Raw genomic sequence first — 27,419 nt, forward strand, 5'->3', positions numbered from 1 at the left:
GCTAAAATGGGCCCAGAATTCTTTATTCAATGCTCCAAGATCTAGAATGAGCTGACAACTTACTCATCTTTTTTTTTTTTTTTTTTTTTTTTTTTTTGGAAAATATTTGATCACTTGTGAAATATCTTTATGTACCTACTTTGTATGAATAGTCTATATTTTGGCAGAAATATTAAAGTATTGGTTTACAGGCTGAGCTGGGAGGTGGTGGCACATGCCTTTAATCCCAGCACTCAGAAGGCAAAGTATGATGGATCTCTTTGAATTGAGGCCAGCTTTGTCTACAGTGCGAGTTCCAGGAGAGACTCCAAAACTACAGAGAAACCCTGTCTCCAAAAAAAAAGAAGAAAGAAAGAAAGAAAGGAAGAAAGAAAGAAAGAAAGAAAGAAAGAAAGAAAGGAAAAGAAAAAGGTGTATGTGTGAAGGGTTTACAGCAGGGTGATATTTCAGATTGTATTTGTAGAGTTCCATAATATATAGTATTTACAACATATCATCTTTCTAAAAAATCCCACTAAGATCTTGAAAAAAAACAGTTTCTCTGGGTTTAACATGAAGACTTCTGGACCCACAGCATTATGACACATACAGAAATTTCACTGGAAAACGATACTCTTGTGGGTCCCATACTCTAGAGTTTCTTAAGGCATTAAAAAAGTGAAAATGTCTAGAACATGTTGGCAGAAGTTACTCTATCTCAGTGAAGAAAAGTGAAGTTCCAAGGACAATACCCTCCACATTACAGTTATAGGAATTCCCTTGAACTGCACTTCCATCACTAGCTCTAGATGTTTTGACAAATGAAGAACACACATTCTCTGCTAAGGTGATTCTGTTTCATTACAAATATGTGCCATTTTCTTTGACAAAGGAAAATAAGAAGGAATTGGGAAAGAAGTATCTGTTAGTGTGAAGGCTACATATGACAAGTACCAAATGTTTCCTGATTCAGCAAAATTAACAATTTATTGTATAGAAAACAATTGTCTGCATACAAAGTTTACAGAGATCTGCAACTACAGACAAGCTACCTGAGACTTGGCAGAGCCCTGCCACTTACGGAGAACAGAATTTGCCAAAGAAAATGATGTTTCGTGTTTTGTTGTGTCTGATGATATAGATGAATGGGTGGTCAGCATTGAATTCATCCTTGTGCTGCAAAATGCGGGATCCTGGCACCTCAATGGACTCACCACCATCTTCAGTTATTTCTAGGCATACCCTGTGAATCACATTTGATAGGGCCACTCCCTTGGTCTCTGACATGCCAGAGAAATCAGATATGTTTTCATTGAAGAGACTTTTCAGCCCCAGGCTTTCCAGACTGGCCTTGGGATCAATCATCTTTTCCACCTTAAACTTTGGGAGGGAGAGTTTGACTTTGGCATTGGCCATGGTGCTGGGGTTGGTCCACTGCAACAGTGTGTCTGGGTTGAGTTGCTTTTCAATCTGAAGGACAAAATGGAAAAGAACTTAATTTTATTGACTTTTGGTTGTGTGAGAGAGAAAGACAGAGGGGGAAGAGAAAGGGGAAGGAAGGAAGGAAGGAAGGAAGGAAGGAAGGAAGGAAGGAAGGAAAGAAGGAAGGAGAAAGATTTAGCTTGATTAAAAACACAAAGTGCTACTATAAGTCCAGTTTTAAAGAACTTAAATCAACTTTGGTTTGGTTTGGATAACCCAGCAAGTTCCTCATATAGGATCCACCAGCCACCAAATGTCGTCTCTTCCCCACCCCATAGGAAGGCTCTCTCCTGAGCAATGTTTGAGAGCGTGACTTTTATTTGCTTATAGAGTAGGCTTTTCATAAACACACATAGATTATAATGTTACATAGACCACAGTAAAATAAATATAAAATTAGAAGCTTTTGTATAGATCTTCTGATTGTTTATTATAATTTCTTTACAAAGTAGTTCCTATTATCCATGGCCTAGGCTTACCACCAAAGTTAATTAAAAGTTATTCCTTTTCTTTTTTTTTTATGATGGGAACTCAAACTAGCTCTGATCTGCTCTTTAAGACCGCAGGTAATGAGTGCAACCATTTCAACTGCTTTAAAAGATAGATATGCAACGAAGCATAAAATGACTTAGTCATAAAATTCTTCATGGAGCAAATGAAGTTAAATTGCTCCTTGACCTTCCTGTGATTGCACTAAGAATGACAGTACCCTGTCACTAACATGGAACGATGTTTCACCAGTGTTAACTCTCCTGGTGCAAGAGAAAGCCAAGGACGTGGCAAGGTCACGAGCTAATGAAAGTGCATTTTTTAATAGGTAAGGAACAGTTTATTCTTTTATTGGTCTACAATTGTTCTTCAATTAATATTTTCACTTTCACTTGCTACAAATTACTAGGATAAAAAAAAATCACCTTCGTTAACTAGTTTTGTAGCTAATGGGCTACTTGTCCTATTCATTCACCACTTAAGCATGGAATACAGGCCGAGAGCTCTTTTTCCCCTTGAGTTCAAACTCTTGGTCTTCTTGGCATTGACTGATCACGTGACCACCAGCTGGTTACTCGCCTCTCTGACTCCCTTCCTCATTGGTAAGTATGAGCATGGTAATAGTTTCCAATTCTTAGGAATGTCATACGAATTAAATGAGAACACTGTTTGAAGAACTTAGTAGCAACCTTGGCCCCATCGTAAATAAATGTTGGCTGTTTTCACTTTAAAGAAGAAAAGATACAGCATGGACCTCAAAGCCCTGGAAGATGATTGGGCTAGGTGTGTGAGACAGAGATATGGCAGACTTCTCTGAGCCCCCCTGGATTCTACCTCCCACTTCTTTACTAAGTGCCCAGCTGCCTCCTGACCTTTTCCAAGCCTGTGGACTCATCCTCTATGTCCTTGGGTAGCACGATGAGCATACTCAGGTGCTTATTCTGGAAGGGGAGTTCTATGATCTTCGAGTTGATGTCATCGATGTTGCCCAAACAGAACGTGGCCTCTAGATTCATCATCTGTACCGGTTTGGTGTCTGTCTGTTAGAAGAGAAGATTTTCAAAGGATTACTTTTTAATTTACAAAAGGATACATAAATATACACACGTACATACACAACTATATAAATACATATATACAAACATAGATACAGATTTTTATGCTAGAGACAGAAATAAAGATAGAAATGACAACAGAAATGTGAATATACAAACTCCTCTTGTTGGCTTAAGTATGCGGGAGACTCCATACTGTATGCATTCTGTGAAACACTTATGGCTTCCTTTGAAAGTCATTCATGTACTTTATTATCCCATGTGCTCATTATAAAACTATGTCTACTATATTTATATATACATATAAAAGGAAAAATAGGATGATTTGATTCTGTCATATGACAAACAGCAATCAAAATGTGGGAATTAATGTGAGTATGTTAGCAGGCACACGTAATCCCAGCACTCTGTAGGCAGAGGCAGGAGAATCACAAATCGAAGGCAAGCCTGTGCCACATAGCAAACTCAAAGCTGGTTTGTTCTACATAGAAATACCGTGTCTTAAAAAACATAGACTGAAGACAGAGCTCAGGAGTATAGCATTTGCCTAGCAAGTGCAAAGCTCTGGTTTCAACATTTTAGCAACACACACACACACACACACACACACAGGAGAAGAGACAATGAGCGAGGGAGAGAAAAATGTATAAAATTATTTTCAAACTATGTCTCTAGTATGTATATAAAATATAAACAAATTTCTTAGATTTGGGTTCAACTCCCAAGATAATTGATTAAATAAATGGAAATATTACAAAATCTAAAAAAAAAAAAAGTCTTAACCCAGAACCATTTCTTCTCACAAGCATTTAGGAAAATAGGTGAATAGGTGTATATAACTTGTAGATCTATAAGTAATTATTCAGAATAGAAATCACATAAAGATCTTACTATAACTTCATCATTGTAGTCTAGCCCTTAAAGGAGACACCAAGGGACATGAGAAACAGTTTAGTACCATTTCTCAAAACATTCAGTGACTGGCAAATGTGGTTTTCAAATGAGAGAATTAATAGGATGTATTCAAAAGGAGTGTGTTTCCCCATGTGGCCAGAGTCAAATTTAACTGCCTGTTAGGCAGACCCTGAACTACATGACATCAACCCTGCTCATGGTCTAGGTTTCCAGGCTCTGAAGTCACCTGACTTTAGGAATAAAAGGAGAGCACGCATCCTCCCTCTCCCTTCAGAAACATGCTTTGGCACTTCCACAGATATAAAAACTACAGATCTTAACATGACCAAAACCCAAGTCCCACCCACGGGCATTTCATGAAGTGACCCCGGGGGGAATTCACAAGAGACACCATGAGCCACATGCCTGAGATTTCCCTCATACTCTGGGACCCTTTGCCTGTCCCAGGGAGGAGTGTCAACCATCAATCAAATGAACCGTGTCATCCTGACATGACTGACAGTGGGGTGACCCCTGCCCCTGTGATAGCAGAGGCTGCAAAGTACATGCTGCCCCAGCTCGCAATGACAGACAGCACTACGAATGTCCGGAGCCATGCCAAAAGACTGCGGGTGGACTTGCAGTGTCTAAGGTGTCTACAGTGTGACAGCTGTCAACGACACACATCTGGTGGGCAGCCAGTCCTGTCCCTAGCTGTTGGGTAAGTCCAAGGCAGTCAAAAGTTCAAGGAGAGAAAATGTAAGAAGAATCATCTGCCCACTCAGCCAGCACCCTGGGAGATACTGCATCCATTAGGAGCAGTAACAGCATTTCTACCTCCCTGAACTACTATGCAATCACGGACTGTCGTGTTTTATCTTTTGGGCTGAGGATGCAGCTCAGTGTGTTAAATGCTTGCCTGGCATGCACAAAGCTCTGGTTTGAATACATGGCAATACAAGAACCAAGTGTCGTGGTGCAGGCCTGCAACCCCAGCATTGAAGACGTGGAGGCAAGAGAGTCATTTGGGGGTATAAAGTTAGAGTCGAGCCTGGACTACATGAGGCTGTCTCAAAAAAATCAGGGCTGACCTTTGAAAATTGATTGATTATTCACCCAAAAGTATGCAGATTGCTTAGCTGTAAGACACTGTAGGCACTGAGGTAAGAAGGCACAGCCCTAACCTTACAAAGTCCGGGCACTAATGGAGGAAATAGGAAAGCAAATTTGTCTTAAGAAAAGTGCATTTGGGGTGAGTGGAGTAGGAACATAAAGTCTGTGGGAGAAATTGGGGAATTATGGAAGCCACTCTAGCTAACCTGGGCCACATTGGTATCTGAAAGTGATTTTCTCCTGGGTTCTAGCATGAAGAACCTGAGAGTAGATAAGTCATGGGGCCAGGCAAACACCCACTACTACTGCCCCAAAAACAAGCTTCTAATTCTTTCTATAAAGACTCCTGGTAATGTAGATGAGTAAAGCTATGTTGTTTTTTTTTTCTTCATAGTCAACCAATGCCTCAAAGCATATTTTAAATGCTCTAGGCTGGGCTGGGGAGGGGTGGGGCTGGGCTGGGCTAGGCTGGGCTCTACCAAAGGGGGAAGGAAGGTTTTAATCAATAGCTAAGCGAGAAATGAGAAAAAAGTGAAGTGACTATGTAATCCACCATATAAACAAACTGAAAGAAAAAATGATCATCTCATAAGATGCTGAAAAAGCCTTTGACAAAATCCAATCAATACCTATCAAAATCTCAATATAATTCTTCATAGACCTCAAAAGAACAATACTCAACTTCATATGGAGGGGGAAGAAACAAGATAGCCAAAATAATCTGTACAATAAAGGAACTTCTGGAGGCATCACCTGACTTCAAACTCTATTTCTATTCTATTCTACTGTAATGAAAACAGCTTGGTATTGGCATAAAAACAGACAGGTGAGCCAATGGAATCAAATTGAAGACCCTGAACATCTGATTTTTGACAAATACACTAAAATTCTTCAATGGAAAAAAGAAAACATCTTCCTCAAACAATGCTGGCATAACTGGGGGTCAGCATGTAGAAAAATGCAGATAAATCCGCATCTATTGCTGTGCACAAAATTCAAGTCCAAGTGGATCAAAGACCTCAACATAAACCCAACCACACTGACCCTCATAGAAGAGAAAGTAAGAAGTACCCTTAAATACATTAACATAGGAGAACACTTCTTAAGTATAACACCAGTAGCATAGATACTGAGAACAACTATTAATAAAAGGGACCTTCTTAAACTAAGATGCTTCTGTAAGGCAAAGGACATGGTCAACAAGGTAAAATAGCACCTACAGAATGGGAAAAGATCTTCACTAACCCCACATCTGACAGACAGCTGATATACAAAATATACAAAGAACTCAGAAAACTAGACACCAAAATACCAAATAATCCAATTTTTAAAATGGGGTACAAATCTAAACAGAATTCTCAAGAGAAGAAACTCAAATGGCTGAGAGACATTTAAGGAATAGCTCAACATCCTTAGCCATCTGTCAGAATGGCCAAGATGAAAAACACTGATGACAGCTTATGCTGGAGAGAATGTGGAGTAAGAGGAACACTCCTCCAAACTTGTACAGCCATTTTGGAAATTAGTATGGCTGTTTCTCAGAAAACTGGGAATCAGCCTACCTCAAGACCCAAAAATACCATTTTTGGACATATACCCAAGACATGCATACTCATACCAAAAGGACATTTGCTCAACTAAGTTCATAGCAGCATTATTCATAATAGCCAGAACACGAAAACAACCTAGATGTCCCTCAAGGGAAGAATGGATAAGAAAAATGTGGTATATTTACACAATGAAGTACTACTCAGCAGTATAAAAACAATGATGTCTTGATGTTCGCAGGCAAATGGATGAAACTAGAAGAAACCATCATGAGTGAGGTAACCCCCAAACCAAGAAAGACAAATATGGTATGTACTCACTCATAAGTGGTTATTAGGCAAGGAGCAAAGGATACCCAGCCTACAATCCACAACCCCAGAGAAGCTAGGAAACAAGGAGGAGCCAAAGAGAAACATACATGGACCCCCAAAAAGGAGAAAGGGACAAGATCTCCTCAGTGAATTTGGAGTATGGGAGGGAGAGTGACAGGAGATGTCATTCTGTAAATATGTTTCTCGTATTGGTTAATGAATAAAGCCCTGTTGACCAATAGGAAAGCAAGATAGGCTAGGAGACCAGGAGGATTCAAGGAGAGGTAGGAGGAGATTCAAAATTGTCATCATAGGACATTTATCCAGTAACTGATGGAAGCAGATGCAGAAATCCATAGCTTAAGCACTGGCCTGAGCTCCAGGAGTCCAGTAGAAGAGAGGGAGGATTGATAATACGAGCAAAGGGGTCAAGACCAGGATTGAGAAACCCACAGAAACAGCTGACCTGAGCTAGGCCCCCTGAATGCAGGTGACAGTGGGTAGCCTGGGCAGTTTGTGAGGCCAGGATCTTTCACTTGTACATGAATTAGCTTTTTGGGGCACATTTCCTGCTCAGCTTAGACACAGGGGGTCCTTTCTCAACTTTGTTAACTCCCCATAGGAGGCCTTACCCTATCTGAGGAGCAAATATAGAATGGGAGGAGGGGGAGCAGAGGGTATCAGTATCGGGAGGAAGGATGGAGGAAGAACTGGGATTAGTGTGTAAAATAAAATAAGTAAAGGGACTGGATCAGGAATTCCTAACTGCTCTAACTTTCCTGATAACACAAAGGCCTTCAGAGTAGTTTCTATGTTTCCTTCCTTTCCTTTTCCCTCCTTTGATTTCTGGAAGTCTTTGTCCACGCTGAGAGCCATCCATGTGCCCTTCTCCACTGCCATGACTTTGAAACGTACTTCCTACTTCATGCTGCACATACCTTGTTGACTCTGAATGGACACTCTCTTGTTTCTGATTCAGGAAATTTCTTCATCCACTTTCCAACAAAGTAGGCGGCATTAACCACGAGGACTTTGGTCTGGTCACTTACACTGTTCTCCGATAAAATGTTCTCGAAGTGGCCTGTAAATGATTATAGAAAACCAGACATTGCACTCATTCATTGACATTGCCTGCTGCTGCAGGCTTGTTTGCTTACTGGGCATCAATGTCACACCAGGAAGGACTGGGAGCCGAGGCTGTTCAATCTAGAATTGTTTCTGTTCTCCTGCCACGCCAGACCAGACATCTCAGAGAGAAGAAAGCCCTTTCTGACACTCAGCCTGAGCAAACTGAGTAGACATGAGCTTCTTCACGACTGGCTGTGCTCAGCATTTCCACACACACACTGCCTCACTGTTTTCTACTTACAGTTGAGAAAACCGATGTTCAGAGGGGTCAATGGCTGCCCTACTGTGCTCAGATGAGAAGTACAACTGATATTCAGAGGGGTCAATGGCTGCCCTACTGTGCTCAGATGAGAAGTACAACTGATATTCAGAGGGGTCAATGGCTGCCCTACTGTGCTCAGATGAGAAGTACAACTGATATTCAGAGGGGTCAATAGTTGCCCTACTGTGCTCAGATGAGAAGTACCACTTTCCCTACAATTCTATACTGCTTTCCCCAGCTCACTCTTTGTAGTCAGCTGATGGACTCAAGGTCAACTGTAACATCCACAGGTTCGATCACAGCTATAATTACCCTAGAACTTAAATCAACCTCAACAGCCTACAGAGCACAACCATGAAACCCCCTTAATAAAAGCCTCTATTTTGAATGGCACCTAGCATTTTTGCAAAGAGCTGTCCTTTACCTAATCTTTAATTTTCATGTAATGCCCAGTGTTCTGCCATCGCCGCCTTAAGAGGTGGGCATCATTTATGAGGAAGTATTCAAATGGGTTGCCATGCTGTGCACTCTCAAGAGAAGTGTCTCCTCACCCCCAGCAGCGTAGCCCTCCACAGCCAGCAGGGACTGCCAGTCCTTCATAATTACTTTCTATTTCCCAAAGGCTCCCCCTGTGCAAACACTATAAACACATCTCTAGGAAAGGAGAGCTAGTTACTATGCAATCCAAGCCATCTGAGTTCCAATTCTTTCTTGGCAAGTAAGACAACTCACAGGGACGTTTAATGAGGGAGGTGAAGTAAGGGCAAAGAGGGGGCTGAGAAGGAAACAGAGGGTGTGAGACTGGGGGACAAACATCCACTATGATTGCTAGATTTGGCTTTGTTCTAGATTTACATTTGTCTAAGACTTTTTGTCTTTTTTTTTTTTTTCTTTCTTTCTTTTTCAGTTTTGATAAAGCTGTAAAAATTTTTTGTTGGGAGTACATTCAAGGATCATCTTTCCATTTCCAGTCTTAAAACCTAGCTTCCTGATTTGCCAGAAGCCACATTACAAAAGGAACAGCTGGGCCCCTACCAGGGCATGTGGCAGCTTGTCAGAGAGCAATGCAAAGCATGCTAAAACAAAGCTCACAATTTCCCAAGTAATGAGTTGATACAGGAAATGCCCAGAAACTTAAGTTGTTGACATGGCTTGATGGGTAAAGAATTTAGCTTATATACTAAAAATATCCAAGGAAGCTTCCAGATGTTAAATGTGTTTAGGCTTGGAGCAAGGATTCTTGAGCAGGGAGGCCTCTTTACTCAGTTCATAGAAAAACACTAAAGAGTACTTACCATCTGTGAGCTCCTTAACAGAGCTATTAATTTGACCCTTTGTTTCTTCCAGTTTATCTTTGAAGTCGACAGTTTCCAATTCTTTTGCATATGGTCTTTTTGTAGAACTGATAAATTCCTGAAAAACATCCAGTTCACAAAGTCACAAAGCTTTGTAGATGTAGTATGACATGGTACTAAAAAACAAATTCCTTATGTGTCTATTACTGTGCATACATTTTCAAAAGTTGGTCACACTATATGAAGCCTCATGTAGAAATAAGTATTTTTGTATTAAATGTTTTATTTCTTCAATTATGACATATCAATTATTAAATTATCAATTGGCTATCTGCTCTGTCAAAAACAAAAGAAACTACACTATATATATAAAGTATAAATCCTAATTATTTCAAAAATATTTATTTATATTTTATATGCATGATATAAACATGTAGTTGTGGTTTTAATCTAAAACACTTACACTCTTAGTTCTCAGCTTGTGGCACTATTTTGAGATTTTTCTATAAACTTTGGGAAATAGGATCTAACTGGAGGACAATGGGGACAATGGTCACTGGGGTCCTTGGAGCTAATATATCACTGCCACTTCCTGTCGCCCTCTACTTCCTGGTCCTTCCTGATGTGAACATCTGTCTTCTGCCACATGTTCCTACTGACATGCTATCTGCCCAAGCGAATGGGAACAGGCAGTCACAGACTTCTGAAACTTAGAGGCAAAATAAGTCTCTCTTCCATTAAGTTGTTTCTAGAAGGTATGTTATCACACCAACAAGAACAAACGATGAACACATGTGTCAAAAATAACGAAACAGCAATGAAAACAATAAGAAATTCCTTATCTTTGCAAAAATAAATGAATATTCTTTAGCGTCCTGACACTCAAAATATGGTCCAAAGATCAGAAGTCAAGCATCACTTGAGACACCTTGTTAGAATGAACTCCCAGGCCCCTAGATATACTGATTTAGACCATGCACTGTAGCAAGATTTCCAGGAGTTTCCCCTGCACATTGAGGTGGGAAACACAGGGATATAAAGAAATAGCAGTGAGTCTAACTTTAATTCATGTTTAAAATGCAAACCCTACCCACACTGATCTTGATGCAAGAGATCTGAGGCTATGGACTTAGTCTTAAAACAAGCACTTGGGGGGTTTAAATTCAGGTGATGCTCCGCAGAGCACATTTGTTTGTACTATTAACTAATAGATGTGAAAGTACTACATAGTAGGAGAAGCAATGAAAAACACAAAAAGAGAAAGAGAAAGGGAAGGGGGAAGAGAAGGGAAGGAGAGAGAGGGAGAAGAAGGGGAAGGAAGGAATGAGAAAGGTAAAGAGGGAGGGAGGGAGGGAAGAGGGGAGGGGAGAGGAGGGGGAGGGGGAGGAGAAGGAAGGGAAGGGGAAAGGGGAGGGAAGAGGAGGGGAGGAGAAGGGAGGGGAAGGGAGGGGAGAGGGGAGGGGAGAGGAGGGGAGGGGAAGGGGAGGGGCTAGGAGGGGAGGGGAAAGGGGAGGGGATGAGAAAGGAGTGGAGGGGAAGGGAGAGGAGAGGAGGGGAGGGGAGAGAAGAGGAGAGGAAGGGGAAAGAGGAGGGAAGAGGAGGGGAGGGGAGAGGGGAGGGGAGGGGAGAGGAGGGGAGGAGAAGGAAGGGAAGGGGAAAGGGGAGGAAAGAGGAGGGGAGAGAAGGGGAGGGGACGACGGGAGGGGAGAGGAGGGAAGAGGGGAGAGGAGGGGAAAGGGAGGGGATAGGAGGGGAGGGGAGGGGAAAGGGGAGAGGGGAGGGAAGAGGAGGGGAGAGGGGAGAGGAGGGGAGGAGATGAGAAAGGAGTGAAGGGGAAGGGAGGGGAGAGGAGGGGAGGAAAGGGAAGGGAAGGGGGGAGGGGATAGGGGAGGGGAGAAGTGAGGAGGGGAGAGGTGAGGAGAGAGGAGAGGAGTGGAGGGGGAAAGGGAAAAGAAGAAATGAAAGAAAGGAAGGGAAGGGTGGAATAGGGAAGAAAATGAGGAAAGGGAAAGAGAGGGGAAGAGAAAAAGAAGGAAAAGAAAAATTTCACAGAAGCAATTCTAACTGTAGAATGGAAGTCCAACCAAGCTAACATGACTTGGATGCCACGTCACTCTGTCCTTGAATTCCTTCCTTATAGCAACACTGTAAGCCAGCTAACAGCTCCAGGTAACTGAAAGCCAACCATGGACTGATGGAGGCAGCCGGCCTAAGTCAGTACCTAAGACCATCAGAAAGATTGCAAATGAAAAGCCTCCGCTCTCAACAACAACACATCTTTAAGCATCACTTGGGGAGCTTTTAACATGTTTCCATGCCCAGCTGAAACTCTCATCTCAATGTTCTTTAATTTCCTAGGTGACGGTTGGAACAAAAATAGTGGTGCATATGTGTCTTCAAGCCACTAGGGTAAAGTCACAACAATAGCTAGTAACTTAGTTGTCAAAGATCTCTCACACAAACAAACATGGAATGTAGAACACTGTCATGCTGTGGGGGGGGGGGGGGGGGACATTTAGCTTAGCAATCTAGAAGGTTGAAATTGTGACCACAGAAACAGGAGCTGAGTCGGTTCTACATTACCAGAGAAGGGAATGTCCTGCTATCAAGAATGTTGGTTACATGTCAAAATAAAGATCTTAAAAATATGATGCTAGACACTGGGGTCTAACAAGAGGGGACCCCAATGCTCTTCACATGGCTGCTTCAAGAAATGTCTTGGTTTAAATGGCTACAGAAGCTTTGTACAGTGTCCTTCCAACTAGTCTAGGAAAACAGCACCGACTCACATCTAATGAAAACTGGTCATTGTGGTGGTTATTTTCTTACTGATTCTAAAAGCTATCTGATCCATCAGAAAAGTGAGTTAGGAAGTACAAGACACCCTCAGGCCATCGCTCTGAGCCCCTTACGGAGATCCACGGACTAGATAGTTGGCCCTTCCATTATCCCTTCTCTCCAAAGGAAGTAAGGGTGGGGGACAAGCTTTTCTGTATTTCTAGCCAGATGTAACCCTGTTTCATCTGCCAACATCCAACATCTGCAGTGGAGCTTCTTTCCTTTCAAAAGCCTCAAACTATCTGACATTGTGAGAGAACCATCCTGGGACAAGCTGTGGCCTGCAGGGAAAAATGACCTTCCGGAACAGCGTACAACAGGGCTGTTATAAACAACTTACTGTAGAAGGGTTCAGAGATTTGTCTATGTAGAGTCGCTTGATGAGTTTCAAAGCATAAAAGGAACTGAGCTTATTTACATCAGAAGTGACTGTTTGAAACCCAAAGGGTACATCCTTGACGTTCTCAAAATGAAGCACCTGTTAGAAAAAAAAAAATCCATTATCAAAAACAAAAATAAAACAAAACAAAACATTGGTCTGGGGGTTGAGGAGATGCAGTGCTCTGCCTTGAACTGGATCCCCAGATCCCATGTTCTAAAAAAGAAAGGAACGAAGTGGGCGGGGGGGGGGGGGGCAGGGAGAGAGGGAGGAGGGAGGGAGAGGAGGAAGGGAGGGATGAAGGGAAGGATGAAGAAAAGAAGGAAGGAAGAAAGAAAGAAAAAAGAAAGGAAGGAAGGAAGGAAGGAAGAAAGAAAGAAAGAAAGAAAGAAAGAAAGAAAGAAAGAAAGAGAAAGAAAGAAAATAAACCAGAAAGAAAATAAACCCAGGCATTGGTAGTCCCTCCCTATCTATGCCAGCATTTGGTCTGGACCAGTCTTATTGAGGTCTTGGGCAGATAAGCACCGCTGCTGGGAGTTTATGGGTGCTCTAACCATGTCAAGTCCAGAAGTTGCATTTCACAGCACTTCTCCACATCCTCTGTGTCTTACACTCTTTCTGCCTCCTCTTCCACATTTTCTGAGCCTTCACGTTGCAAGGGCAAGAGAAGTCAAGAAAGATGTCCCATTTGTACTGAGTAATCTGTCTCTTATATCAAAACTCTGACCAACTATGCATCTCAGCCCTGGCTGCTGCCCACTGCAAAAGGGGATTCTCAGAGCTGAGAGAACACATAGCCACCGGCACGTTTCCCATGCCTCAATGGATAGCCTCTCACCTACACACATATAGGCAGCATTAACTGGACGGAGTAGATTACCAGGGGAAAAGACACGAAGTTTGGTAAAGGCCATGTTGAGGGGGATTTGAAAGCAGTTAGAAAGGTTAAATGGGGATGGGTATGATCATGTTTCATTGTATACATATATTAAAGTTCTCAAGAATTAAGAAAAATTAATGCTTATAAAAGGCCAGCTGTGCTGGTAAAAACAGATATATCGCATGCACTGAAATATCTTCTTGTGGTTGAGGGATAGCCACCCCCCGCCCCAGCCCTTGCAGGCCTCTGGACAAAGAGATGAGCAGTGAAGAGGGGAAGCTGAGTGTTTAGCATATGGAGATGAGTTCAAATAGGAAAATACAACCCCTCTGGCCAGGACTGAAGTAGTCTCCTCTGCCTCACAGTCTCATCCTGACCTAGCCAACATGTATGAGTCATAATGGTGTGGATACTGATGATTTTTAAATAGCAATAAATTTGTATAAAAGAAAGGGTTTTTTTTAACCTTACATCAATCTGCATAAAGAAAATAATAGAACTGAATTGGAGCTACGAACTTGTAAAGTCCTGAAACAGCAGTCAAGGAAATCAGCTCAGTTGAAGGTCCAAAACGTTACAAAACTAATCAAGCATAGCCCAAAAGAAACTCAGAAACATCTATATACATATGTATGTGTTTGCCCGGGGAAATTCGCTTTAGTCCATGTCTCTCAAGTAAGATAATCAAGCCTCCAGGGTTCTAAAACATATGTGCATGCAATTTATTTGATCTATTCCAGTTTGAAAGCAGATCATTTAAAATGTTACTTCTGAGATTGGAAATACTCTAGGGTAGAATGCAATTGAGCTCACATCTTAATATTAAGTTTGATGTTCTAAATAAAGTGTGTGTTCTTTATTAATAAAGTGTGTGCTTCCTTCTCTGAATATAGGGCAGGGGGCAGGGGACAACTTTTCCCATTTACTAAGAGTATGTGCAATGGAGTATTAATAAGTCATTGATCCATCTTCAAACATGCCAGGTGAGAGACGTTGTGTGACCTGCTGACAGACACTGGGGAATGGCAGGAACACCTGTCAAATCCCCATATTCTCCATCCAACCTGGTACCCAGTCTAAATATAGACCATGCTACCCATCAGTGAGCGTTCACATTTAGAGTAGACAGAAAAGGCCTGGGGATGGCGTAGCTCTCAGTCCTGAATAGTGCCAGCCACTCGTTTGCTATCTTAGACTATGAATTCCAGGAATTATCCCCTTTCAAAGTCTAGACAAGCACGGGCAGCTTACCTGAACAATTTCATTTGCTGTGTCACCTTTGGTACCCACTTGAGCAAGCGACAGGGAAGTTGAGAGACATATTGGAGAGAAGAGGATGTTTCCCAGTGGCTCCTTCTCACATAGCTGTTTGAACAAGTCAACAGCAAAAGCTGAATTTGCCAGTCTCAGGGCATCCATCGTGGGCCTGAAACCAAGCACAAAATTTAATTTCGATACAAAGTGTTTTCCCAGCTACATCCTGCCAACAGCAATAAGAGTTCTACTTCTGGGAAGCAATGATCTTGGGCTGGAGACAAGAAGAAACTTTTGGTAAATTCCAAAACAAAGGCAGGCGTGAAGAAACCTCTGGGCAAATGTCTTGAGGCACATGGTGTCTTCTGTGTGTGCTGTTCTCCACATCTCACGTTCTGCTTAGCCACTGTGACCAGCATCAGGTGGCCAGCCATGGTGCCACTCCTCAGCAAGTGACCAGAGCAGCTGGCAGCATTAGCAAAACTCAGTTCCCTTGTGTTGGTTTATTTGCTTGGGGTTATTTTTTAGGGTTTTTTGTTTGTTTGGGGGGAGTTGTTTGTTTGTTTGCTTGCTTGCTTTTGGTTTTACTAGACAGGGTTTCTCTGTGTAACAGCCCTGGTTATCCTGGAAGTCACTTTGTAGACCAGGCTGGCCTTGAACTCATGGAGATCGGACTGCCTTTGCCTCCCGAGTGCTAGGATTAAAGGCATGCACCTCCACTGCTAAGCTTAAAACTCTTAATTTTATAAGCACATATTCCAATTAATATTTGGTTAAATCATGCAAAATAGTAATTTGTATATCAAAAAGTAATTGTATCACTTTTGTGTTGTTCTATTTAATATTTATTAAGTGTATAAATTTGTCCTCAAAAAAAAGAATCACTGAATTCCTAATTCTTAATACTATGAATTTAACATTGTTTGGAAGTAGGTCTCTTCCATTTTAACTAATTAAACTGGGGTCACATTAGAGTTAGATGGGGCTAATCCAATGTGACAAGTGTCTTTCCAAGAACAGAAAAGAAAATACAGATACAGATGCACAAAAATGAAAGATAACAGGTATACATACAGAGAGCAAACCATTACATATCTTGAGCAGGATGTGTATGCCAAGGTTAGAGACATAGTTTTAGTACTCGAGGTCAAAGGCTTCCTTAGCCAGGCCCCACAAGTGTGTTAGAGTCAAGTACATAGACAGAATTACAAGCATCTTAGACCTAAACAGAAATTACAAATGCAAAGACAAGAGAATAAAATCAAGAAGCAAATTCTTGGTGTGATCGGTGTTCAGAATTCTCTTTAGAGGGTTATATGTAGACGGAAGACAGGTGGGTTTGGATGTAGTTAACCCTGACAATTTAACCCACAACCACAACTCAACATGAGTGTGAATGAGTCTGAAATGATGAACTATTTTCTCACTGAACAGAGAAACCTAAACTCAGATCCCTGCAAAGTTTTCAATACTTCATCTAGGAAGCATGCCAAAGTGCAAGGAAATGTTCAGCCTGCCTCTCATTAGTTACAGCATGCTGAGACTCATTGAACCCAAATGACTCTGTACACAGACTCACTCAACTTTTAATAAGGCTAATTACAAAGTACATCAGTGCTATATTGCAATGTGAGGCTTGGATCCAGGTTTTGGTTGGAAAATGTAAATGGATGCACACTTGACAGGCAGCATGGCTCCTTCCTATCAGCCAGACCTTCCCTTCCACAGAGGACCTTCTTCTGCATGGTAGCTTCAGCACTGGAAGTCCAAACCCACCTGTCTGCCTGACAACTGGCTCCTTGTTCAGAAAATTCTCCTTGGCTGTGAAGAAAGTCAGCAGCCCTTGATGTGTAAGGTCCCTACAGCACAATTGCCTGATACAGCCCAAAGGTGTCAAATGCAAGATCTGCACATAAATGAACAGTGTTGTAGTGGTGTGATAGATCTTCTTCACTGTGGACTCGTGTAGTTTAGAATCATCACATAGAAGCAAATCTCTGAGCATGCCTGTGAGGTAAGGTAGAGGACTGACTACCTAACTACCTGGCACTTTTCTAGGTGCCAGGGTCCCAGACCTAGCAAAACAGGGAAAGCCAGTTGGGCGTAAACATCTGTCACATTGTTTCCTGACTTACATATTCACAATGTGGCCAGCCTCCCCACCCTGCCCCACCCCTGCTGATGTTCCCAGGCTGTCCCTCCTGCAACTGAAAGACAAAGGAAACGCATCCTTCCTTAAGTTGCTTGCCTCATGCATTTTGTCACTAGATGAGTGACAAACTGCCATCAATTCAGAAATCAACCAATTATCAAATGGAAAAATCACATCAGTGGTTCTGTGATTTGTCCCCAGTGACCTAGAAACATGGTAAATGTGGTGCTGTCTGAGAAAGCTTGAGAGACGTCTATGAATATGGTCAACTGGCACCTCCCCATGTTGTAAGACAAGGAATTTAAGCAAATCTCAGACATGTGGACAGTAACACCCAGAAAAACAGTGTGAAGCTCCTCCATAGGACACTTTGTACAAGCAAATTCTATTCTAAAACTATTTAAAAATGTGTAAGTGCTACATCTAGGATAATTAAGCCCATGCAGCAAGTTTACGTGTGTGAAAGTTTGCACTGGAAACGCTAAATTCAGTTCAATTGTTTCCGGTTTAATATCACCTTTCGCAAGGTTGTCTTCTTTCATTTGTATGAAAATCCAAGAATTTTTCTTAACGATACTCTTCAGGGTGGAGAGATGACTCAGCCATTAAATGCCAGGCTCACAACCAAAGTACAAAAAGATACTATTCTATTTTACCCAAACTGCACCTTTCAAAGCCACACAGCACTAACTTTCATCTTGACAGGAGGAATGTCGGATGACTCCTCAAGCAGTAATACAAATGCAGTTTTCAAGAATTGACAGCTCTTTGACTAGGGGATTAAACCCCCTAACAGGTTACTCAACACCAAGCTGGCCAGCCCTGACATCATAAACACACAAGCAACACTGAAGATTCAATGGGTTGCCCTTAAATGTTTATGTGTTTATAAAAAGAAACCGAAACTTGGAGAGGAAGTGGGAAGGGGGAAAGAAGGGTCGAACTGAGGAAAGGGAGGGGGGAAATGATGTGATTGTGCTTTAATTAATTTTTTCAACTCTAAAGAAAAATGAGAACTCAAAGTTCCTGCAGTTCTGCGCTGAGGCATTGTATAATCATAAACCTTCAATATGGAACAAGATCTTGCAGCAGGATCTAGCCCGGCCCTGCCTCTTCACTTTGCAAATGAGTGAAGGAAGATGGAGTGATTCTCCCAGGCCACCCACGCAGGGAGTGAAAGTAGCAAGGCCAAGCCTAGAATTCACTTCTTCTGGCTCCAGCCCAGTCCCTCCCCACCACACCTCCTCCCTTTCTTTCTTCATAATTGGGTTTTTGCCACCATTTGCTTTTCTGAAGTTTCTCAGGTTCCAAAAACCCTGTATCCTAAATGATCCCCTTCAAAGATCCCCAGGTTTCCTCTGTGTGTAGGAGGGATATTGCTTATGTTTGGGTTTCATGGTTGTTTGTTTTCTCAGTTGGCTGCTATTAATAACATGGGACTATTCCCCTAAGATTTTCCTACTTGAGAAAGTTCTGGTTCCTTTCTGCCTCTGATGTTCCAAGCTGCCAATGTTTTGATTTTTTTCATTCTATACGGTGTGAGCACCTAACTCAAGCCAGGGAGAAGTAGGCATTAAGAATTCCAAGGTGGGGCTGGAGAGATGGCTCAGCCATTAAAGGCTAGGCTCACAACCAAAGATATAGGAATTCCAAGGTGGGGGTACAGAGAGATGAGATCGCTCAGTGGTTAAGACCCATGCTGCTCTTCCAGAAGAACAGGGCTTGACTCCCAGCACCCACAAGGTGGCTCATAACCATGTGTAACTCCAGTTCCAGGGGATTTAATGGCCTCTGCGGGTACTACATTCATGTGTCACACAGACATACATGCAGACAAAACACCCATACACATAAAATAAAAATAAATAAATGAAAATAACTGAGGGAAAGGCATCCCAAGGCGCACACATCCTAGGTTCTGCCTCAACCTAGCAGCTATCAGCTAGTGTGATCACATGTACTGGTTACCACGGGAACTCTCAGCAACACCTCACCCTAGAGGAAATCTCAGTGACACCTTTTGAGAAGCATTGACATTGTCATGAGTCATACTAAAAGGATAAGAAGGACTCACTCAGACAAAAGTGGAGGCCAGAGAATTGAAACAGATGAACAGAGCCACGCTTACGGATGGGTGTGAGGATAAGGTTTAGAGTGTAGTAAGGAATCATGCTAGTCCAACAACATGAGACTGTAGATTCCATCCTAAGGCCTATGACCTCACTAACCCAGGACCAGGCGTGGCTTCCATCCTGTTGAGTGGCCTCTGGTCCAGTTAGACAGCTGCTGGTTATCACTGACACATGAGGGCCACTGCCTGCACCTTTTGCATGCCTTGCCATGCTGGTGATTGTCGTGGTTCACAGGTATGACTGCTGGAGAGGACTGTTTAACAGCTTCTCTCCCTCATCAGCTTGCACAGTATTTTCTGGAGCCATGGAAGCCAGGCTGCAGGAAAGAGCATTCCGGTCAGATCCAGCTCCAGTTTTGAGTCATGTCTTAAGTGTATATAGGACCTTCAGCAATAGGGGTCCATCCTCAACCCTCCTAGGGAAAAAAGGCTAAGCCAATTATGGATATGGTTCTGGGAGTTGCTTGGACTACACTGACCAACACTTTGAAAGGTTTCTTGTTCTGACGAAGGACTTCTTGTCCTTTTTTGTTAGTTTATTGTTCATGTGGGGAGCATTGTCAGTCCAAGTGGTTTAACTTCCTTTAAGATAGACAGATGAGGGGCTAGAGAGATGGGAGCATTAGCCACTCCTCCAGAGGTCCTGAGTTCAATCCCCAGCAACCACATGGTGGCATGCAACCATCTATAGTGATATCTACTGCCCTCTTCTGGCCTGCAGGCACACATGCAGACAGAACACTGTATACATAATAAATAAATCTTAAATAAACAAATAAGGTCATCTTTATAAAAAAGATTATAGAATGAACGATGGATAGATGATATATCCATAAATATGCACACACACTTATATGATTGTATATAATTTTAAGTAAATATAAAATCATATAATTCCTTGAGGTCTATCAAATAACCTTAGTATCATTTGTCCCTCTTTCCCTTCTATATTAGCCTCCCTCTCTCCTCCTCACCTGGAGCCTCCTCCTCATTATTCCCCTCATCACAAAACCTTCTCTTACAGCAAATGGAAACTGTCCCACTGGAAACCACAACTGGACACAATGTAGAGATCCCAGCCCCAACAGACATCTACACTACAGCTCCTGCATCCATGACTCGGGGAATGTTTTGGAAGAAAAGACAGAAAGGGTATAAGATCCAAAATACCAAGAAGTCTGTTGCGAAACAGTCTTTCTTAGAAATGGCTGCATAACAGGACAAGAACAATGACAATATCAATGGACACATTAACATGGAAAGGGGAGGCATTTGAGAGTCCAACACCTAGACAAAGAACTGTAGGCATCTTACTGACTTCTGGGAGAAGGACAATACGTCCTTCCCAGCCCTTTATTGGCTGTCCAATGCAGTGGTCACCCCGGAAACCATACACACAGAACAACAAAACCAGATTCAGCAGGTTCTACTTATAAATACATTTAGATACACCACACACACACACACACACACACACACACACACACACATGCACACACATAAATACACATACACACACAAACATGTGTACACATGCTGGGGAATGTCCTTCTGTGTATATGTTTCTCTTATTAGTTAATGAATAAAACAATGAGGCAGGAAAATAGGCAGGTCTAGGGGACAGGGAGAATTCTGATAAAGGTAGGCAGAGTGAGCCTGCCACACAAAGTCACAATGCTGCTGGAGGAGTAACACCATGCCAGGACGTTACCAGGTAAGTCACAGCCTCGTGGCAATACATAGATTGATAGAAATGGGTTAATAAGTAAGACAGAGCTAGCCAATAAGAAGCCCTAGTCATCGGCCAACAGTTTCATAATTAATAAGTCTTTGTGTGTTTACTTGGAGCTAAATAGTTTCAGGAAACTCTGCAACACATGCATATACACATACACACACACACAAATGTACACACACAAATACACACACACATGCACACAAATCTATGTGGTGTGTTTGTGTAACAAATAAAATCAAAGAAATAGAGGCTGTCAATGTGGTGAGGGAAGTGTGGGGATTTAAGCAACGGTAACTGGGAGGGGCTGGAGATAAAAAAGGGTAGGAAGAAATGAATTTAAAATAAAATAAATGAATGGAGCTGCGTGCACTGGGATGAGGAAGGAGAGCTCAGTTCTCTGGAGTGACAGGTAATGATGCCCCGTATGTAAAGATTTCCCCAGTGTGCAAAGCTCTGGTCCTCAAGTGTTCTCATCTTTAGGCTGTCTGGAGAGATGGTTCCCTGGGGAAGGCCCCTACTTTGCCTGAGACAGTCCTGGTTTATGGCTGTTTCCTGCATGCTCACAGTTAAATGATATAGATCCATCCTATCTACAGACTGTCTACCACACTCATTTGATACACAGACATGAACTCACACACACTCACCCACACAATCACACACTCTCACACATACTCATACACACACACTCACAAATACCCACACACACTCACACACATATACTCAACATACACTCACACACATCCACACACACATACTCATACACACACACACACACACATACCTACTCACACTCTCAACCATACTCATCCACACACCCTCACACATACTCATATACACACCCACACACACATATACACACACCTAGACACACACCCAAATACACACATACTCATACACACGTACCCACATCCACACTCACACACACTCATACACACACACACACACAGACTTACACATACACTCACACACACGGGACTATGTGCATAGTTCTTCATTTCTTAAAACCTAAATGATTTCTCTAATACCAAGAAGACTATACCAGTAAGATCGCCATGAGAGCCATGAGTTCAAGGCCAGCCTGCCATACATAGATGTGCTAGGTCAGCTTAGGGGGCAGGGCTACACAGTGAGATCTTGTCTCAAGAAACAAAAAACACAATTTTCAGCACTAGAGTTCTATGACTATCCTGTGGCCCAATTTCCCTCATCGTACAGACTGGACACTTGGCAGAAAAATCTCTTTTAGGTATTTGTTTGTTTATTTAGTTAGTTACTCATTGTTGAATTGAAGATTGAACCTAGAGCCTTATGCACATTAGGCAAGTGTTCTACCACTTTTTTTTAACCTTTTGTTTAAAAATGAGTTTTTCCTTTGTTGCCCAGGCTGGCCTTAAAGTCCCTTTCTCACCCACGTGGGCCTTTAGCTTGGTATTCTGGTGCCTCAGCCTCCCAAGAGGCTAGGATCACAGGCTTCGGCCACCAAGCCCATCGCCCTTGGGGCCTTGATGTAATTGGTCCTTGGGCAATGCTATGACCCCATGTATTACAACAGAACACTGTCTCTAGGTTCACTTTCTGACTCTCAGAGGAGAAAAATCAGTACCGGGTATAAAAGAGACTCTCCAACACTATGAGAACTAAGTGAAGTGATTGGGTAAACGCATCTGGAAAGTGCCTTCATGTCAGGAAAGCACAAAGCAGGCATTAGCAATGAGGCCAATGGGCCACTTTCACCCTGGGAGGAGTCCACTTTTGCTCATAGAGTCTCTCCCATCACGGCTTCATCTGGCGGCATGAATCCTGACCATAACTGCTGACCCCACGACATTCCTGCCAGACTATACCAGATGGGCCACACCTGGGTAGCCCAAACTGCTGAGATTGCATGCTCCAAAGTCAACCCCAAACCCTGAGGGACTGAAGTGGCACCCCGTGGGGCGTTAGGAAGCGCAGTACAAAGATGCTGACTCACTTTCTAGAATCCTATTCTGCTGGGTTCTCCCCCCCCCCCCCAGGAACTCATCAGCACTCATACTTACTTGAAGATAGGTGGCTGATGTCTGTAGCACAATTTTGTTAAAATTTTCTCTTAAGATGGCAGGGATAAAAAAAATAAGTTATCAGAAATTGTGTCATGAAGACATGCCTGGCTGTCAGTCTGAAGCCTTCTTCCATGTAAGCCACCCGGTCTTCAAGCTCTGTGAGTTTAGACACCATATTACCATTGAGTCTTTCTTCAACCTGAGTGGTTGAGCAACAATTGATCAGGATCCCCCAGTTCTGAGATCCAGTTTAGGCAAATGAAACAACCTATTGTATTCAATGGAGTTTCAGTATGAAATGCTTGAATGAAGCGATAACACTTTTATGTTGTTGTTGTTACTACTACTACTGCTTGTACTAAAACCCATGAGAAAGAGACAACAAATCAGCACAGTCCAGAAGGTCAGGAATTTGTGTTAAAATACACGATGGATCTTTTCCAGTTTGTTGAATCTCACAGGGGTGAGGAGGAATGAGTTCTGCCTAGAGCACAGGTGTCAGACAAGAAATGCTGATCTAATGTGTAAAATGACAAAAACAGCACTGTACTTGTCAACTCCACCGTCCCCACCAGGAAGGGCAACCCAGGCTGCCAAGCGCCAAGGCCTTAAGGACCACACCCTTTCAGACACCGGTCGCAAATCCGTCTGGCATTCCACGGTAGGGCTGGAACCAATCTCAGTATCCCCGAAATCACCACTCCCCGCACACCACCATCACCCAAACCTCATGTCCTGTGCCCTTTACCTTCTTCATGTTCTGAGTGTAGGTGGCTCCGTGCCGCGGTGCTGTTTTTTCCAGAACCACTCTGGCCTCACAAAGGCCTTAGGAGCTGGGACTGCGGCCCATCGTACTGAAGCCAGGCTACTCTTGATAAAACTCATCTACTTTCTTCATCATTTGGAGTCAACCCCCTAACTATTTCATGATTTGTCCTCAAAAGGGAACTCACCAGCCCTGTGACCCCACTTTGCGTACCTTGAGCTGCTGGTATCCTGGGAAAAGCTCTGCAAAGGGAAAGGCTGGCAGGCCAGGCGCTCAGAGGCAGTGAAAGCTGTGCTCCAGGCTTGGGGAGCTGGCTCACCTGTGGCCACGCCCGCGCCTCCCATCCCGGTCCCGCCCACAGCTGCTCTCTTACTCATAACTCTTAGCAGCCTGGGCAAAATTGGAAGACATGATTCAGGCCGAACTTGCTACTGCTGTCTGCACAGCTTCAGATGGCCTGGGACAAGCACGGGCAGGAAGAGTCTGTCGGTGGAGCCTGCCCTAAGCTAAGCGCATGCATGTTAGAGTAAAATAAAGGCAACCCTACCTGCAAAGCCAGCCACAGAAGGTAAACAGGAGGAAACTTATAACTCTGACCTCCATCTCCGGTCTGATAACATGCCCACCATTACAGGCAAAATGTGCGCTATCAAAATTGATTACGAGAAATAAATCGATAAAATCATAGAGAGAACATGTCCCGTAGAGGATACAGGGGAGCCTAATTTGACAATCCCAGATCTCCTTCGGCTCCTTGATCCCTGCATGGGATATGTTCTTTTCCTACACTGCTTTCTGGGAAGCACCCAAAAGTGAGCCAGTTGCTTTACAGGAGTGATTGTCTATGCTCCTATTGTTGTATGCTAGTCTGTGTCATCATCCTCCACACTGGCTGCTAGGATCTGAAAGAGAGGATATGGGCAGTGCACCTGGTAAAATATCAGGGTATCTAGCCATAGTGGGGGAAATGCTCTGAGGGAAGTGTCATGTTTGCAAACTGTGCCTACCACTGATTGTTGGAGAAATCCCAAACAAAGTGTTTAATCTCTTTGGCCCCAGATTCTTCAGTTGTAAAGTGAAGTATACATGTGCATACATACGAAGACAGTCATTACCACTTTGCTTGTTTCTCAGAAAAACTCAGAGAATAACCACAGTGGCCACGAGCCTGGAACGGGATATTAACATTTAATTCACCACAACTATTTGCTCAGCACTGGACTGCTCCCTGCTTGTTACTGTAATCCAAAGGTCTCAAGAGATCTTAAAATGTTTTACAACACTTTTTTTAAGGTTTTATTCATTTATTATGTATACAGTGTTCTGCCTGCATGTATGCTTACACATCAGAAGAAGGTACCAGATTTCATCACAGATTGTTGTGAGTCACCATCTGGTTGCTGGGAATTGAACTCAGGACCTCTGGAAGAGCCATCAGTACTCTTAACTTCTGAGCCATCTCTCCAGACCAGGATCATAAATCTTAAATCCTAGTGCTTAGTCAACTTTCCCTCTAGATGTTTTAATTCCCTCTGCTACATGCCTATTAACTGTTTGCCCAGACTGGAAAGAAACATTTCCAGAGATGGAAGTTTATCAAGTCCCAAGCAACCTGAGCATGGCATGGCTCTGATGGCTTGAAAGTTAGAGGTGCCATGTACTTAGGGATGTGTTGTGTCCCCTCTCCCTGAAGGACTTACAAATACCACAATAGGAAGACACAAATGAATTAAAGTACCTGATGGCGTATACCAACAGACACAGTAAGATTGGCATGTGACTGACCTGTCAGATCTACATGACCCCAACTGGATGGCATTCCGCTACATATGGAATTGGGGTGGGGGGATGGGAGGGGAGGGTGGTTAGAGTGCATGTGAGAGGGCAGAGAGGGTAAAAGGGAGGGAAGAAGGGAGGGAGGGAGGGAGGGAGGGAGAGGGAACTGGGATCGACATGTAAAATAATAAATTAAATTTTAAAAAAATGCTTTGACTCCAAAATTTAAGTTCAAGGACAAGTTACTGGGGAAAAGGATTTCTATTTTTGTTTCCACAGAAAATGAAAAGATGTGGATTCCTTCCAGACTAATGTGGTTTGATCAAGCCAGACTACCTGAAACAGAGTACGAGGTGATTCTACATTCAAAACAGCTGGACAAAGCAGCCTTACAGACTACAGCCAGGATTTCTGCATCTTCTTTGAATCCCCCATGACAGCGCCCCTTACCAGCAGGAAGTAGTTTGGAAAGAACGATGTCCAAATTCCCAAATGTTGTCTATAAATGTTTGTTTTCATTTAAATGGACTTGGTTATATAAAATAAATTTAAAAAATTAAAAAAAATTGGCATATGACTACAAACATTATTGTAGTTCACAGATGAGCACAACTCTGTCAGCCTTGGAGTGCTGGAGGGACATCAAAGCAGGGCCCTTGGACATTGGGCAGGCCTAGAAACAAAGAATGAGGAGTGTATAGTTAAAACCGCAGAAGACGAATTAGACAGGTATGGCAGCGAATGGCTAAACAGAGCTTTCCCCGACAAGAGCATTCCACTTGTCGGTGTCTCTGGACGGTGTACTCAAGCGCTGTGCCTTCTATTCAAAGATGATGTTCAGTGTAACATTCTGACAAGCACAATTACTGACTGAGGAAAAAGTGATTCCTCTTCGTGGGTAGGGAAATTACAATTTTGATCCTACTTGACTGGAAAGAATTTCCCTGGGATATTTATCTCTGTGGTAAATTAATGTAAATATTATTATATTCCATGTTAAAAGACACAAGAAAAGAGAGAGGTGGGAAAGAATGGAATCTCACATGTCTCGATTCTCACATTTCCAAACTAGTCTGTAGAAAACACAACGGATTAATTGTAGGAGAGAACGGTCTGGAGAGAATTTCTGCTGTTGACATGTCAGGTCCTACTCTGCCTCCTCTCTTCCAACTGGGCCTTCTTGACAGGAGTCTTAAGTTGATTAAATACACCTCTGTTTTTGGTTGTGAGCCTGCACAGCTCTGCATACATGCTGTGGTTCTTTAGCTTGGGATTTTTGTGGGAGTGGGGATACCTCTCAATCTTTTGCCTACTCGTAGGCCCTCATTTCCTCCTACTGGATTGCCTCATCCAGCCTTGATATATAGTATTATTGCAACTTACTATGTTAAGTTTGGTTGACATCCCTCGGAGACCTAATCTTTTTCTGAAAGGAAACAGAGGAACAGGGGATCTGCAGAAGAGGGAATGTTGGGGGGATTGGGAGGAGTGGTGGAAGAGGAAACTTGTCAGGATGTATTATATGAGAGAAGAATAAATAAATAAAATACAGTAAGTAAAAACTAAGCCTCTGTTGGGTGTGTCAGACCTGATCAAATCTCTGGGACATCAAGAGACTATGAAGACCTATATATGGGTTTCAAGGATGCTGGAGCTTGGCTTCCAATGCCAAGTCTGACATCTATGATCATCATTGTAGTGTGAAAATACACAGCCTGGAGGGGAATCCTGGAAAGGACAATGTTATTAGATATGTTAGCATGAACACTTAGAAGAATGGGACTGTTAAAACATATCCAATATTTTAATAGCAACATAAAGCCGTTTACATGAAAACAGGAGAGAGAGAGCAGAAACTAGAGGTGTGTGAAAAAGAGAGGGGGTGAGAGATGAATATGGCTCCA

At 42.7% G+C, this 27,419-nt stretch overlaps 1 protein-coding gene across 1 annotated transcript; it reads right to left on the reverse strand.

The window, feature by feature from the left end:
- Window positions 1-939: 939 nt before the first annotated feature.
- On the reverse strand, window positions 940-15,075 carry Serpinb5 (serpin family B member 5). Its single transcript, XM_051203905.1, has 6 exons — window positions 14,905-15,075; window positions 12,735-12,872; window positions 9,557-9,674; window positions 7,810-7,952; window positions 2,823-2,990; window positions 940-1,449 (listed from the first exon to the last, which is right to left on the reverse strand). Exons 1-6 carry the CDS (start codon window positions 15,070-15,072, stop codon window positions 1,057-1,059), a joined length of 1,128 nt encoding a protein of 375 aa, XP_051059862.1. The 5' UTR covers window positions 15,073-15,075; the 3' UTR covers window positions 940-1,056.
- Window positions 15,076-27,419: the final 12,344 nt, after the last annotated feature.

The sequence above is a fragment of the Phodopus roborovskii genome, unplaced genomic scaffold, assembly GCF_943737965.1.
Source record: "Phodopus roborovskii unplaced genomic scaffold, PHOROB, whole genome shotgun sequence".
Classification (NCBI taxonomy): domain Eukaryota; kingdom Metazoa; phylum Chordata; class Mammalia; order Rodentia; family Cricetidae; genus Phodopus; species Phodopus roborovskii.

Excerpts from the sequence above, each read along its gene's own strand:
- Serpinb5 (XM_051203905.1), bottom strand. The coding sequence starts at position 15,072 with ATGGATGCCCTGAGACTGGCAAATTCAGCTTTTGCTGTTGACTTGTTC. Across the intron at positions 12,873-14,904 it reads CAGCAAATGAAATTGTTCAG|GTGCTTCATTTTGAGAACGT; the intron begins GTAAGCTGCCCG and ends TTTTTCTAACAG. Across the intron at positions 9,675-12,734 it reads AATCTCTGAACCCTTCTACA|GAATTTATCAGTTCTACAAA; the intron begins GTAAGTTGTTTA and ends GATGTTTTTCAG.